General features: G+C 45.4%; 1 protein-coding gene across 13 annotated transcripts in view; it reads right to left on the reverse strand.

Moving 5' to 3' along the window:
• The window catches only part of NIPAL3 (NIPA like domain containing 3), a 49,671-nt gene that overhangs the window by 15,540 nt on the left and 17,595 nt on the right, over nt 1-16,536 (reverse strand). For all 13 annotated transcript variants that reach the window (XR_014264517.1, XR_014264518.1, XM_082464538.1 and 10 more), the window contains 5 exons: nt 12,845-12,913; nt 11,057-11,228; nt 8,423-8,482; nt 4,338-4,483; nt 579-675 (listed from right to left, as the gene is read on the reverse strand). Coding sequence is in view for 11 of the 13 variants with exons in the window: in XM_082464538.1 (XP_082320664.1) it covers nt 579-675; nt 4,338-4,483; nt 8,423-8,482; nt 11,057-11,228; nt 12,845-12,913 (544 nt within the window). In the remaining 2 variants the exon portion in view is untranslated. The remainder of the gene's footprint in view (nt 1-578; nt 676-4,337; nt 4,484-8,422; nt 8,483-11,056; nt 11,229-12,844; nt 12,914-16,536) is intronic.

The following is a 16,536-nucleotide window of genomic DNA, read 5'->3' on the forward strand; positions in this document are numbered from 1 at the left end:
GAAAAAAAAAAAAGAGAGCAAAATCGAAATCAATTCTTGCCTTTGAATCCAGAATTAAGTCTTAACCTCTGATAGGTCTTACATGGACCCTTAGGGGCTCACTTGTTGGAACCTGTTCCACCCCTGACTTCTCTGAAATAACCACTTAACCCCCCACCCCTACCCTTACTCTGCTTTCTTCTTCGTCACTGTAATTGTCACTGCCCAAACTTATACTATCTATGCATTTGTCAACTCGTTTACTGTCATTTCCTCCCTCTCGAATGGGTGGCACCCTGAGGGGACGGGTGTCTGTCTGGCCCACTGCTCTAGCCAGTTTGCAGCACCGCTCCTGGCACTTAGGAGATGCGGTATTTGAGCAAGAACACCGAATGCCGTCAGCAGCACGATGGAACTGACAAGGCCTGCGTCCGGTTAGCAGGGACCCGGCTCCTGCAGCCGCCGATGCAGAGGGCCCAGCCTGAGCCGGCCTCCAGCAGCTCCTGGGTCCAGATGCCACAGCTCAGTAAACAAAACCCACATTTCCTTTTGGTGCTACTTAGTGGTGGCAAAACTCAATCCCCAGGACCCTCACTTACCAAGTAACGCCACCAAGAGGAGAATCACAACAATGTTGTTGGCGTTCCTCTCCTTGTAGAAGTACAGCAGCAAGCAGAAGAGAATGATCTCCACGAGCTACAGAGAGCAGCAAGGGGGGGAGGTCAGCGGGGGCCACAGGCAAGACCAGGAGACCCTGGAGGGCTGGGCTGGAGTTTATGCTGCTGATTGCATCAGTCACAGGCCCTCAGAGTTGAAAGGGAATTGAAACATCCAGTATTTCCCAAACCGCTGATACATATCCTGCAGGAAAGCAGGGAACGCTGAATCTCTCTACTCCCAATTCTGAGGAGCAGTTCACCTCGCGGAGAGGCTCTGAGGGTGCTGTGCTGGCCTCAGGTCCACCCTGTCTTGGATGGTCAAGATTCATCAGGCTGAGCTGGTGTCCAATCTCACTGCTCCATGGTAACCCCCACTAAAACTGGGAGTTGGTCAAAGAGGGAGCTGCTTGTCCATTGAGGAGAAGAGCTCTTTGGTTAAGTATGTAAGTAGATACACCACTTGCCTGCTAACCAAGCCTCCACTGCGTGCAGCTTGGTAGAGTCGAAAAAAGAGGACTTCTGGAGTCAGGGAGGCCCAGTTATGAGCTTGGATCTCCTTCTAAACTAGTTGTGTGACCTTAGCCAGGTCACTTAAGTTCTCTAAACCTCAGTTACCTCCTTTGTGAAACAGGGATAAGAGTTCTTAACTTAGAGGGCCATAATCACAGCTTATACTTAATGAACTCATAAATCTGCCAGGCTCTATTCTAAGCATTTTATCTTTACTCAACTCACTAAATCAGCGTAATAATTCTATGAAGAATCCCAAGCTAGCAAATGGCAGAGCTGGGATTTGAACCCGGACAGTCTGGCTCCAGGGCCCATGCGCTTTCCCACTAGGCTACACTGCCTGCAGATGGGGGCCCAGTGCCTGGCGTTCAGAAGGTGCTCCATCAGTAGAATCTTACTAGACAACAGCAAGTTTGAAAACTCTGCAGTTTGAGAAGTTCCCCGCCTTTGCAGCAACAGCTTGTCCTTTCTATTCCTTAAAGGTCCAGACATTTGGCAATACTTTCCCAAGGAGTGAAGCCCCAGCAAAACTAAAGCAATGGCTCAGCTCTGTTTGCCTATCCCAACCTCCTACCGAAGTTCATTTATCACAAAAACCAATGCAGAAACATTAACGGGCATTTTAAAAAGAAAAAAATTGTTAAATTCCTCAGAATTAGAGACCATAAAACACAGCTGCGTTCATTTTCCTGTTTCTTCCTGTCTTTGTCACACTGAATACATATTTTATCTACTTGTCATCACAGTCAAAGCGCAGTTTTGTGCTGGGCCATTGTTAGTTACCGTAAACAATTTTCATGTTTTATGGAGTTGTCATAATTATCTTTAATTGTTGCAAAATACGCCATCAAGCAGATGTACAGTTACTCATCAACATTCCCAACTGATGTGCACACATTTGGGCAGGGGGGTGGGAGTGGCCGATCTCCCCACCATTCTTCATGATGCTTAAACGCACGCTGGGAGAGCACTTGGCGTTCTATCGCGAGATGGCTGTATATGTGTTGGTGCTTCCTGATGGACCATGAGTTCTGTCAGCCTGTCTCGTTTAGTTTTTATACTCACAGTGTCTGGCACATAGCAGACACTCAATAAATATTTACTGAATTTGATTTGGCCAAATCTTTCCAGCTGGCAGCACTGCCTCACAGTGACGATGGAGGAAGCCAAACTGAATTGGTCACTGAGCATCTGTCACGTGCTGGGTGGACCTGACAGCCACCCCGGGTGCAGGGACCCCGCCAGTTAACGTACAGAGAAGGAGGCAGAGCATGCGGCTAAGTGCCTTGGTTACGGCTACACAGTATGTAATGGACTTGAGCCCAGGACTCTCTGAAAGAGAAGCCTGTGTTCTGGGGTTAAGCTTTTCCTGAAGAGGTGGGTCTCTGGCTCTGCCCGGCAGACACTTCTCCATGCCTACAGGTCAACGCTGGGGCTGGTTGGCGCTAGGGAGATGACACAGCCCCAACCTTGGGGGAATCTATCATCTGCCTCACGGGCAATCGGAGGAAAAAGGACGTTCGGGGCCTCTGCAGCAGGCCCAGGCTGCTTGAGTCAAGGCAAAACAGTGAACACCTTCGTTAGCAGGCTGTGGTGACACGTGAGGCCAGGCAGGCAGGCAGGCTTCAGGTCCAGCTCTGCTCTCACGGGACTCTCAGCAAGTTTGCTAACCCTGAGATCCAGTTTTCTCATCCATAAAATGGGGAGAAAAACACCTATGTTATAGGACTATTGAGGGAGTCTGAGATGTGATGAAACAAATTTTCACACATTGAGGTCTAGGGAAGTCATTCTGGCTTATACATGATTTAACTCAGATTTTATGCTAACAGGGACTTCCCCGGTGGTACAGTGGATGAGACTCTGAGCTCCCAATGCAGGGGACCCGGGTTCGATCCCTGGTCAGGGAACTAGATCCCACGTGCATGCCGCAGCTTAGAGTTTGCATGCCACAACTAATGAGCCCGCCTGCCGCAACTAAGACCTGGTGCAACCAAGTAAATAAATAAATATGAAAAAAAAGATTAAAATGGAGAAATTAAAAAAAAAATTATGTTAACTAAAACGGCCTATTTGTGGCCTTTCAAACATACATTGTACACCTGCTTTAATTATTAAAGAAAAGGGTACACTGACCAGAAGTAAAGAATGTTCACATTAAAAATAAATATTAAAAATAAATAAATAAATAAATATTAAATGCCTCCCTTCATGGGATGCCAATGCTAGTACCCCTGTGATGATAAGACTCCCTTCCCAGGTACCAAGGACAAACCGACTTGCTGTGTACATGCTGATCTGTTTTTTGTTGTTGTTGTTTTATACCTTAAAGGAATGTATCCCTGACTTGTTTAATGTTCTTTGACCTGAGAAGATATAAAACTGTACTGAAAACCATGGTTCTCCAGAGCAGTTCCTCGGAGTTATCTGAGAGGCTGTCTCCCAGGCTATAGTCCTCAGTTTGGCTCAAATAAAACTCCTCGTTTACTGGTTATTTTTGTTGATAGATAATACATTAAAAAGTGTTTAACATGGTGCCGGGGAAGCAGGAATACACCAGTACCTTTATCAAATACCTTAGATGTTTTCCTTGATTAGTCTATTTGTAATCAATTTAGATTACAATTAGTCAATTGTAATCTATTTGTAACCTTGATTAGTTCTGGTTGGGGGTTTAGAAGATAAAGTCTGCCGTGTCTCCCGTGTTTCTATCAGCTTCTATCAGCTGTGTGATAGCGGGCAAAAAAAAAAAATAACATTCTTTAACTGTTGAAAATTTTAACTTTTTTTCTTACCATAACAGTTAAATGCTCACTGTAGAAATTTTGGATAATATGTAAAGACGAAGGTGAAATAAAAACACAATCATAATTCCATCTCCCAGAGACAACTACTGATGGAGTTTCTGTTTTTCTATCCAATCTTTTACAGGTAACGTACAGACCTACAAATACCTCTAAAAAAATCAAGTTATCATACTATACATGCAGTTTTAGACATGACTCAGGACACAAGTGAAAAAAAGCACTTCCCCAGGAACTACATGCTCTCTGCGAGCGTGGTGTTCGCGCTGTGAAATACGTCATGATTCCCGTGAACGCCGTCTTGCTGGGAATTTGGGTTTCTGGTTTCTAGGACTCCATCCCCACCCCCACCATCTCAGGTGGAAGGACCGGAGGCTTCTCTTACCATGTACAGGAGAAAAGGCCAGCTCACAAGATGTCTGATGATGTTCTCGCCTGTCATCTTCTCGTGACTGTTGGGTGCGAATGTCACCAGCAAGTAGGTGCCCACGATGGCCAGACCGCAGCCAACGAAGGATAAGATGTAGCGCCCTGCAGGGAGGGGGAGGTCATCACAGGGCTTACTGCAAGCACCCGCCCCAGGCCAGCATGTGTCTTTGGGGTAACATATGGGGACGTGCTATTGCTTGAATTTTGGGTTTTTCTTTACTTGAAAAAAAATATTTTCATGAATATCATTTTTTTTTTCTACTTTTTTGGCCACACCTCAAGGCATGCAGGAACTTGGTTCTCCCACCAGCAATCGAACCTGTGCCCCCTGCAGAGGAAGTGTGATGTCTTAACCACTGGGCCGCCAGGGAAGTCCCCTGAATGTCATTTTTTTAAGATACATTTAGTGTTAAAAAATTTTTTTAATAAGATAGCATGCATACAAAAAAGTGCTCGATGAATTCTTACAAAGTGAACTCACCCATGTAACTAGCACCCAGGTCGAGAAAGGGAACATTGGTAGGACCCCCAAATCCCCACTCGTGTCCCCTGCCAATCACTAGCCCCCACCCCCAGGGCAACACTTTGACTCCTACCAGCACTGACCATTTGCCTGGGTTTGTACTTTATATCAATGGATTCGTACAGTACGTTTTCTTGTGTCTGGGTTCATGCAAGACTATGTGAGATTCATCTGTATCCTGGCATGTGGTGGTAGTTTCTTCATTCTCACTGCTGTACAGTGGTCCATGTGTGAATAGGATACAATTTATCATTTCTACTGTTGATAGGCATTTAAGTAGTCTCCAGTCTTGGGTTATAACAAATCACGTTGCTACAAACATTCTTGTGCATGTCATTTGGAAAACATATGCATGTAGTTCTACTGGGTACAAAACTAGAAGTGGAATTCCTGGGTCACGGGAGATGTAGATGTCCAGTTTAGTAGGTACTGTCGAATGGTTTTCCAAAGTGGCTATACCAATGTACACTCCCACCAGTAGCGTATGAGCAAAACTGCATATTTTTTCTTCATTTTAGCCGTTCTGGTATTGCACTCTGGTTTTAATATGCATTTTACAAGGAACATTCTAAAGCTAGATGGGCTAGATAAAAACAAAAAACAAAAAAACCTCAAAAGCAAACCTTCAGAGCCTACGGTATGCCTTTGAAAAACTGTCTCAGCCTCTCCCAACTGGCTATTTAACTTACTCCCAAGAGAACTATCTAAATACTATCAACACTCTACTCCTCAGACCTGACAGAAACTGTTGGTGGCCCAGGAGGCATGCTCCTGGGTGAAGGACCAGAGTCTCCTGACTCTTCCCCAGGGTCCTGTCACACTCCAGTTGAACCCTGTGGGGTTGGTGAAAAGCCTCTGGTTGAAGTTGAGTGAGCCCAGCCCCAGGCAAGCTGAAAAGGGCTGTGAGTTCTGAGCTGCACATATTGTGACCACAGGCTTCTGGATTTTTCTGTGATAGAATTAACTCTACCTGTTTCATTTCACTATCTCGAGGAAATGTGATACCATATTAAATGTCCTTTATTTTCATTCTAGGCCTCAAAAGGTGTTCAAAAACCAGTTGTTCAATTGCTCAGTGAATGAATGAACCATGGGTAAACTCAACAAGGTAAGTTCTGGGCAAGTCTATTGTCTTAAGTTCTCCGTAGGCAGGGACAGGTCTTACTCATCAATATGCCTGCGTTGTCCAGCAAAGGTCTAGCACTGGGTGAATGTTTGCTGTACTTAATAGAACTCTAAGCAGGGCAGCCAGGTACAGTTGTGCAGGTTGCTCACTGCGCAAGGGCAGTGAAGAGGGCTAAAATCTAACTCATGCTCTGCTCACCAACGCATTTGCCCACAGAACTACAGACGCCCAGAGGGGCATCTTTTTCTAATTCACATAGGGCATGCCTCTCATTCCAGGACTACCTAGCATGACCCTGGAAGGGACATAAACCTCTACACTGATCTCAGAACCAGCCCAGCCCCGCCCCTCCCCCAGCAAAATTACTACAAATCATTCTGAGTCTTTTGGTCTTTGTGGTGTCATTTGTTTGCTGAGCAGTAGTTCTGCTTTTTTCAGTGTAAGATCCTTTTCTTTTTCCACCTCCTGGCCCAATCTTGCTGTTACTCTACACCAATGATTCAGAACCGTGGTTCCCAAATGTGGCTGTGTGTCTGCAGCATCTTGTGAGCTTCTTCTCCCTGACATTTTGTGTTTAAAAACTTTCAGACACAAGGACTTCCCTGGTGGTGCAGTGGTTAAGAATCCGCCTGCCAATGCAGGGGACACGGGTTTGAGCCCTGGTCCAGGAAGATCCCACATGCTGTGGAGCAACTAAGCCCGTGCACCACAACTACTAAGCCTGCGCTCTAGAGCCTGCGAGCTACAATTACTGAGCCCACGTGCCGCAACTACTGAAGCCTGCATGCCTAGAGCCCGTGCTCCACAACAAGAGAAGCCACTGCAATAAAAGCCCGCTCTCCGCAACTAGAGAAAGCCCGCACACAGCAACGAAGACCCAACACAGCCAAAAATAAATAAATAAAAATAAATTTATATTAAAAAAAAATCTTTAATAGTAAGCACCCATAGTCCCACCACCTAGATTCTAAATTGACATTTTATTATACTTGCTTTATCCCATATCGCGATCCATTTTTTCACCCCTCCACTCATTCATCAAGCCAGGTTATTTTTGGATACATTTCAAAGCAAGTTGCAGACTAATATACTTCACCCTGGGGAGCTTTATGAGAATGCAAATGCCCAGGCCCCAGCCCAGATTTAAAGTCTCTGGGGATAGAGCCTGGACCCACCATCATGTCACTCCTTAACTCCTTAGCGTGGCTTGTAAGCCCCTGCATCATCCAGTTCCTCCATGCTTCCTTGCTCTCATGTCCTGCTTCCTCCTTTACTCATCACCCTCCAGCTACACTGGCCTTACTGATACCGGACACACCAAGCTTATCCCTGCCTCAGGGCCTTTGCACCTGCTGCTCCTTCTAAATGGAACACTGCCCACAGACCTTGGCATTGGTAGCCTCCTTAGTATCAGTTAGGTCTGGGCCCCACCTCTTCAGAGAGTCTAACCCTGACCAGTCTAGGAAAAGCATCCCCACATCCCCAGTGCCCCAACAAAAAGCATTCTATTTTCTCTGAAGCACTCGCTAAGATCTATAATTATTTTATTTAGTTAGTTGTATAGTTAACTTGTTTACTGTATGTTCTCCCCTCCAACACACATATACATTAGACGGTAACCTCCATGAGAGTAGGATCCTCATCTGTCCTACTGCTATATCTCCAGCGCCTACAACAGAGGGTGGCACTCAGTAGGTAACTCCTTCCCCACTCCTTGGGTTTCTATGTGGAGGAAGCTCCAATGCACCGACACTTCTGCCTCTTGCCCCACTGGTCTGCATTTCTCGACCGAATGGAGTTAATCTATCGAAATAATTTAAACACCCAGGCTCTGATCTTTTTTTCTCCCTTCTCTGCCCCAGGATATGTACGGCAGTAATTCAGGATAAGTGTTCCATTCTGTAAACCCAAATATTTCCTTGGGAGACTGGCCCAAGGTCTAGCTGTGGGCTGGAGCGCATTGGGGGAGAGTGTAAGCAAGTTCATGTGGCTGCACGTTCTAATCTAGCTTTTATTAGTAATAAAGCATAACTTCTGATCTCCTGTATTTGACTTCCTTGCTTAGTTCTCACTGTTTTAAAACTCAGTTAGGGAAAGAGGGTGCCTTTTACTGGGCCTCCTAAAATCCCAGCAGTCGATGTTCAATAAATATTGATTGAATGGAATAAATGAAAGCCCATTTAAAAAAGTTGCACAGATGGTTCTGATGTGTAGCCAAGTTTGGGAACCATTGATTAAAAAACCCAGCTCTCAGGACCCTGATGAGGGTGGGATACAGAACCACACTGGGGAGCAGGAGACAAAGGATCTCTAAATTGGGGTGAGCTGGTTTTATAATGAAAAAAAGCACAAGCATAAAAATTAAGAACAGAGCTCAAATCCACGAACTTACTCAGAAAGTCTTTAGGTTTCCATTTTTCTTTGATGAATATGATTCCTATGATGGCGCTGGCTATAAAAAAAAAAAAAAGCACAGGGAGAAGAGCATTGAGGCTGCCATCAGTCAAATGGAGTCCCTTCGCCAGTGCCCTTTGGGTTGGCTCATCTGCACTGAAGCTTGCCTAAGCTCTCACTCATGCTCCCAAGAGCTCAGTCTCTTGTTATTAGAAACAGAGGCTCCTCTCTGAGCCACCCTGAGGATTTCCTACAAGGCCAGGAACACCGGGGGTTGAATACTTGCTGTGTGACAGGCAACTTACACAAGTTATTTCTGGCGTGTTTGCTCTTTGAGGTGGGCACTGTTATGATTCCATGTGAAAAATGGGGACACTGAAGCTAAGAGAGGGAAAGGACCCACTCAAGACCATGCAGCTGGCAAGGAAAGGCTGGGCTCGAACCTAGGACTGCTGGAGGCCAGGGCTCTTGCTCCTTCAGAAGGCAATGTCTACCTCTGACATTTCCCCCCTGCTTCTTTTCTTTTCACTCCCTGACTCTTCCACGTTTGCAGATGTACTCAAACTTTCTTGTGACTGTCCTAAAGGATGGGGCTGGCATTCACCGTGAACAGACCTGTGTTACTATCTCAGGTCTGCCTCCTCTGGCTGGGTAACCTGGGTAGGTCACTTCACCTGAGAGTCAGTCTCCTAGTCTCTGAAATCGTGTGCTGCATCCAGCCTTCACCAGCTTGCTGAGGGTTAATTGTCAGGAAACCATCGGTAGCTTGGAATCAGCGACAGTGTGGGTATTTATACCCTTTACATCAGAAACATTAAAAATCAGGTCTTCTTTTTCTTCCCACTTTTCTGTCCCTTCCCTTCTTCCCTCCCTCCCTCCACCTCCTCTTTCTTTTCTTTTTCTTCTCCCATTCTCTCGAGTTGGTTTATCAGCACATCACTGAAAATACCTACTTCTCAGAGTCATAGGGGTAATTAAATGAGATAATATATGCAAATCACTTAGTACATGCTCAATAACTGAGTTATTATTATTATTATTAAAGTACCTGGAACAGTGACTAATAAGTAATAGGTACCCAATAAATGGTGATTATTATTTTAATATTTATTTTTAATATTATTTGAATATTAACTTAAGAAACTCTAAGAGCCCCTTAATTTCTAGGGGATGATATGTGAAGTCCCATCATTATAATTCAGCCCATTTTTAAGAATTTGGTTATTTGATCCTTATTAAAATTCAAAGACTAAGATTTAAAGCACTTAGTCATTCAGTCACATACTCCTCATTGTCAATAAAGGTTCTGAGAGCCCCTTGGATAGATGGGCAATGGGCAGAGGACAAACCTAAATACCTATTGGGGCTTGGCAACAACACAGATGTAGAAAGTGGGCCAGATGTAAGACAGTAGAGAGAAGCTGAGACTACGGCAGACAACTTGCCTCAACTAAAGGCACTCAAATGATATTCTGAAACGATACTGGGTGGGAAAGAACACAGCATGCCTGAGGACCTCAGTCACCTTGTAGGCTGCCTGTTTACCAACCCTGATCAAGAAAAAGAGGGGCTTTCAATAAATAGGATCAGGGAAAGCAAATAGATTTCCGCTCCTCTGCCAACTCCTAGTAATTGGTAATGACTGCCTGAAGCTCTGAGAATTCTGAGGGCCCAGCCAGGCTCACTATGATTGATTAGTGATGTCTGCCTTGGGTACTGCAGGGGCACATAAATGCCATGCATATGCCATCCCTGGTATTGAAGAGGCCCTCTTAATTCCAGGAGGATTAAGACTCAGAATACGATTTTCTCCTTTAAGAGCAGAGAAGAGCTTCTCGGCACTGTAATGCTTACCAGCAAGATGGAAGGAAACATTTCAAAGCAAGTTCACTGTCCCTGCTCCTACGTACAAAAAACTATTGTTCACTAATCTACTAACATCTTTTACTTAAGAAGAAAAGAATTTTTTTTCTAATTCTATTTTATTTGTGACTTCATGGACATTAAAACTCCTTTGTCTTCCAGTTGGTTCAAACGTTCTGAAACACTGGTTCAGTGATTACAGAAATCATAGAAAAATGGCAGATGAGAACGTTAGTGATGTTTTAAAAATGGTATCAGTTGATGTAAAAAGATCAGAGAATAAGCTGAATGTGCATTTCTTAGAGGTGTGAAATACCTGAACTCTGAAAGCTTAGTTTATCTTGACAGTGTTAGGATGAATGTGTCAAGGTTTATCTTCCTTCTGCAGTAGAAATAAAAAGCAATTCTGATAAACTTTCCCAATCTTAAACAGATTCTGGAGGCAGACAGCCAGTTTGCATCCTAGCCCTGCTTCTCGCTAGCTGTGTGATTTGGGGAAAGTAACTTCACCACTCTGTGCCTCGGTTTCCTCATCTGTAAAATGGGGATAATAACAGTATCTCCCTCAAAAGGCTGCCAGGAGGATTAGAAGAATCACTATCTGTAAAGTGCTTAGAGCAAGTCCTGCTGAGTATGAAGCCCTTTGTAAGTGTTAGGTATTACTAGCAAAGCAAAAGCTGGTTTGGTGAGTCTCTTTGATCCTGGCGGTGACCTGCTCACAGAGGTGGGCAAGTCCCAAGGGAGGGGCGGGGTGGGAGCTGGGTCTTACCTATCACGGAGACGGCGCTGAGGGGCACAATCAGCGAGAGTGGGGCGAAGGCGTAGGAGGCAAACACGCCCAGCTCGCCCAGCAGCATCAGGAACAGGCCCAGCCACCATGTCTTGGTCTTGAAATAGGCCCGAGGGTCCTTGGAGCCCGCAAGGCGGATGTGACAGTACTTCTAGAAATCCGAGAAAGAATGCGATTTGTCCAGATCTCTGGGGAAAAGATGCTAAGATGCACGAATCCTAAATCCACCCCCTACTTTTAAAAATAGTTTGGGGAGATCTGTCAAGTTTTTTTGGAGTTCTGACTCAGACAAGAGTAAAGCAGTAGTGATCTAAATCTTAGGTTGCTATTCTGAGACAGTAGTTCTCAAATTGGCTGGGAAGCCTTAAATTCCCTGGGAAGCTTTGAAAAAATACATGTGTCTGGGCCTCATCCTCAGCGGGCAGATGTGGGTGAGGCCTGGAAATGTGCATTTCTGATGCACATCACAGGCAACGAGCAGTCTGGGGTGGGAGCCATGATCTAAGGACCCCCACTTTAGCCTGGCCCTTGGGTTGACTTTTCCCTCTAATAGCAATGCCCAGGAGTTCCCGTGTTCAGTGTGCCCACTTGGATACACTCCTTTCTGTAGAAATGCTGGCAGCTCTGCTGGGCAGCCCTGTGGGTGCTAGTGGACCCTGCCCTCCCTCGGGTGGATACTTGGCCCAAGCACGGACAATATTCCTGGTTCTGGACATGTGAACTTGGGACACAGACCCTGAGGCAGTGACTAAGGAAAGCCAGAAAGGCATGTTGACTTAGAGGGTCAAGGCTGCCATGTGGGGAGGATCTTGATGAGGGCTGCACGGAAGCAGATGCATAAGCAGAGGTGCTGGTGTGCAGAGAGAAGAGAGGGAACCACATAAGGAGCTAAGAGACCATGCAGCCTCGGAAACACACAGAAACACACATGTGCGTATGTGGAAGCAGCGTGTTCATGTGCCTGCTCCAGAGGGGCAGAGCGGCTCGCTGAAGCTGGAAGCTGTGCAGCACTGGGGGAAAGCGTTGGCCAGTGTGTTGTGGGATTTGTCCTGCTGGCAGGTGTCAAGTCTTGGACTGGGTTTCCCAGAAGCAGTCCCTGAAACAAGGGCTGGGGAGCAGGGAGTTGATTTGGGAGGTGATTCCAGGAAGCATAAGTCAGGGAGTGGGAAAGTGAGACAGGGAAGGGAGGAGGACCAGGGAAGGGTGCTTTCACGGTGAGTTAGTGCTTTGGGCAACTGGGGCTCAGTCCCTCTGAGAAACCCTGTGAACTCCCCCTCAGAACCATCCTACCCAAGGACGGGGGCCTGGAGCATTTATCCACTGACTCCCATCCCCCACTGGTTGAAGGCTGCCCCCGGGGCATTAACAACCGCCACCAGCACCCAACACACACAGCTGGCTTCCCAGCTGCACCTGCAGCCAGTGGGGCCAGTTCCCATGGTGTCGTCAACTGGCTCTAAACCACAGCTGCCTGTGAGCTCAACTAGGCCGAGGAGTTGTGGGGCAGGGCGTCCACAGCAGCTGCTCCAAGGCGCCCCCCAGAGACTTTTAAGTAACGGAGAGCACTGTCTTCATAGTTGAGGGGTGATGGGGGATGAAGCGGGGGCAAAGAATCAAGGGAGATTCTGGAACAACCTAAAAGGTATTGTCCCAGCCCTGGGATGGAATAGGCAATGTCCCCCAGGGAGGAGGCAGCCGGGCCTGCACCAGATACCCTGGCTGTCGGCTGTATCTCTGCCCCAGGCAGTGCTGGTGACTGAAACGTACCTGGAGGTTAAGCGCAATGCTGACCACAAGGTGTCCGAAAATCGCCAAGAGGGCGCCGATCAAGTTTTCCTGTAAGGAAAGTTCACAGGAGCAGACATGAGCTGGGCCTAAGCCAAGGGGCCCCAGGACACATTTGAATCCAACTGTTTGTTGTCCCAAAACAAAACCAACAACATCCATCACAAAGCCACGCCCCCCCAGACCCTCTATTGGAATTTTTCTACCCGAGTTTACTCTGGCTGCCTTGCTGGTTTACAGAACATGGCCTGCAATGGGACACTACCAGAAAGCACCATCCTTTGTCCTCCAGTCACAAGGACTTGATAAGGCCTAAATCTGCTCTTCCAGTCCCCTTAATGTATGGACTTGGTATGGTCTTGCACAGAAAAGCAATGTTCAGAAGTCAGAATTTACAAGAAAAACACAGGCGGGGATACTATTTGCCATCTAATCAATGGAGTCTTCCTATTCCCAGAGGGGTCTCAATGAGACTCTTTTAAGTGGCAAAGTTGCTTAGGGCACTTTTAATTATTTAATTTGTAAAAATTTAATTTACGTCACCTTAAGAATGAGGTTCAGATTCCTTAGCACGGCATTTTTTTTTTAACTTTATACAATGATTACCAAACGTATATTCACTGTAGAATAATTAGGAAATATAAATGAAAAGAACAATAACGCAAAAAGATAAAAAGCCATGTGTCACTCTAAAACCCCCAGAGATAGTTACTGCAAACATTTTGGGTTTTGTAAAAATTTTTTTCTGTCCATGAGTTTTGATGTCAATGGCAATGTTAATTTATTTTTATAAAAATAATATTATAATTTGTTTTATAACCTGTTCCTTTAACTAAGATATTATAAATACATTCTCTTGATAGGCATATCTAATTCACCATTTTTAATAAATGTCAAATAACTCACCATTTGGATGTGCCATATTTTCTATCATTGCTTCTGTATTATTGGATACTTAGGCTATTTCCTTTTTTAAAAACAATGCTGTGATCGAACATTCTAGTTCATGCATTTTTGTGCACTTATGAGGATTATTCCCTTGGGATAAATTCTTAGAAGTGGGACTGCTGGGTCAAAGTGTAAGTGGCCCAGCATTTAAACCACACTATGTTACGTCCTCAACACACCCTCCAGCATTATCCCGCTAAACACCAAAGGGATGCATCATTTTAACCAAATAGGAATCCTCTCTTCCCAGCATGGGCTTTCCCAACTCCTCCTTTGCTCAAGAGTCTCCTCCCACTGGTTTGATTATTTAAGATACCCCATATAAGTGGAATCACGCAGTATCTGTCCTTCCGTGACTGGATTATTGCCTTAGTCAATTTGGGTTGCTATAACAAATACGATAGACTGGTGGCTCAACAGACATTTATTTCTCACAGTTCTGGAGGCTGAGAAGTCTAAGATTAAGGTGCTGGCTGATTCTGTTCCTGGTGAGAGCCTCTTCCTGGTCTGCAGATGGACACCTTCCTGCTGTGTCCTTACATGGTACAGAAAGAGAGCTCTGTCTTCTGTCTCTTATAATGGCACTAATCCCATTTATGAGGTCCACCCTCACAACCTAATTACCTCTCAAAGTCTGCATCTCCAAATACCATCACATTGGGGATTATGACTTCAACACACGAATTTGGGGTGGGGGGGAGGCGAGGCACATTCAGTCTAGCACTTATTTCACTTAGCGTAATGTCCTCAAGGTTCACCCATGTGGTGGCATGTTCCAGGATTTCCTTCTTTTTTAAGGCTGGGTAATATTCCATTGTAGTATAAACCACATTTTCTTTCTTCACTTATCAATGGACATCTAGGTTGTTTCCACTTCTTGACCTCTGTCGATAGTGCTGCAATTAACAACAGAGTGCCAATATCTCTTCGAGATCTTGATTTCAATTCTTTTAGATCCTGTCCAGACTCCTGACTCATAGAATTGTGAGCAGTAAAATGGTTGTTGTTTTTAGCTACTTAGGTTTTCAGGTGGTTTGTTACCCAGCAATAGTTAACTGATGTGCTTTCTTTTTGTTTTTTTGTTTTTTTTAGATGGATAGGAATCTGAGGATACTAATGTTCTCATCTTTTTATTTTTTTAATTTATTTATGGCTGTGTTGGGTCTTCGTTTCCGTGCGAGGGCTTTCTCTAATTGTGGCAAGTGGGGGCCACTCTTCATCGCGGTACGCGGACCTCTCACTATCGCGGCCTCTCTTGTTGCGGAGCACAGGCTGCAGACGCGCAGGCTCAGTAGTTGTGGCTCACGGGCCTAGTTGCTCCGCAGCACGTGGGATCCTCCCAGACCAGGGCTCGAACCCGTGTCCCCTGCATTAGCAGGCAGATTCTCAACCACTGCACCACCATGGAAGCCCCCTGATGTGCTTTCTTAGTGGACCAACGTTGCTTAACGATCCAGCAATTTTTGGCTGGGACTCAAGATGTGACTCTATTCCAGACATTTACTAGTGGGTGGCTTTGATCGTCCATTGATTTGAGTATGGATCACTCTACTGCTTGGTCATCTCCCCCCTTTTTTGCTCAGTTAAGGTATTTTAATGTCTTCCCATCTTAATGCCTGGCTCTAAATGCTCTTTAAGGCCATTCTATGAACCCAGAATATTTTTATTTAATGTGTCACTACCTTTTTCATTGAGACAAATTCAAAAATCATAAAAGTCAGCATTTTGACGTTTTTAAAGTGTACCATTCAGTGTTTTTTTGTAGTATCTTCACAATGTTATAAGTGATGCCATTGAAAATCGTGGAATAGAGAACTCCAGGGATACATCCCTCCAGTAAAACAATGAATGAACTGGCAAACACTGAATCAACTTTTCTACAACTCTGGAGTCTAATTAAAAACTTATAATAAGAAGGGGAAGGCTTGGTGAAGAAAGAAGCAGTTGCTTTATGGTCAGAGAGCAATGTGGCATTTTAAATTGCCTGCCAACCATCCCTTACACTCCAGACCTATGGCAGTCATGAGGACACAGGGAGCAATAAGGACCTTATTTTTTAAAAATTGTGGTTGTGGGGGCTTCCCTGGTGGCGCAGTGGTTGAGAGTCTGCCTGCCAATGCGGGGGACACGGGTTCGAGCCCTGGTCTGGGAGGATCCCGCGTGCCGCGGAGTGGCTGGGCCCGTGAGCCACAGTTGCTGGGCCTGCGCGTCTGGAGCCTGTGCTCCACGACGGGAGGGGCCGCGGTGGTGAGGGGCCCGCGCGCCGCGGTGAGGGGTGGCCCCCGCTTGCCACAGCTGGAGGGGGCCCTCGCACAGAAGCGAAGACCCAACACAGCCATAAATAAATAAAAATTTTAAAAAAAAATTGTGGTTGTGATTTAAAATAGATAACCAACAAGGACCTACTATATAGCACAGGGAACTCTGCTCAATACTCTGTAATAATCTAAATGGGAAAAGAATTTGAAGAAGAATAGGTACCTGTATTTGTATAACTGAATCACTTTGCTGTACACCTGAAACTAACAAAACATTGTTAATCAACTATACTCCAATATAAAATTAAAATTAAAAAAAAAATTGAGGTTGTGGATTCCAACCTGTCTGGCAGCTCCCTGAAGGAACAGCACAAGGGCTTGCCTTTGTTTTGCCTGACTTGGAGCAGTACCAGGGCTGGGGGGTCAGCTTCCGGGATGCTTTTGCTGAAAGAATTTAAAGTCACAAGT

The sequence above is a fragment of the Balaenoptera physalus genome (assembly GCF_965194825.1).
Source record: "Balaenoptera physalus genome assembly, chromosome: 1".
NCBI classification, from domain to species: Eukaryota; Metazoa; Chordata; class Mammalia; order Artiodactyla; family Balaenopteridae; genus Balaenoptera; species Balaenoptera physalus.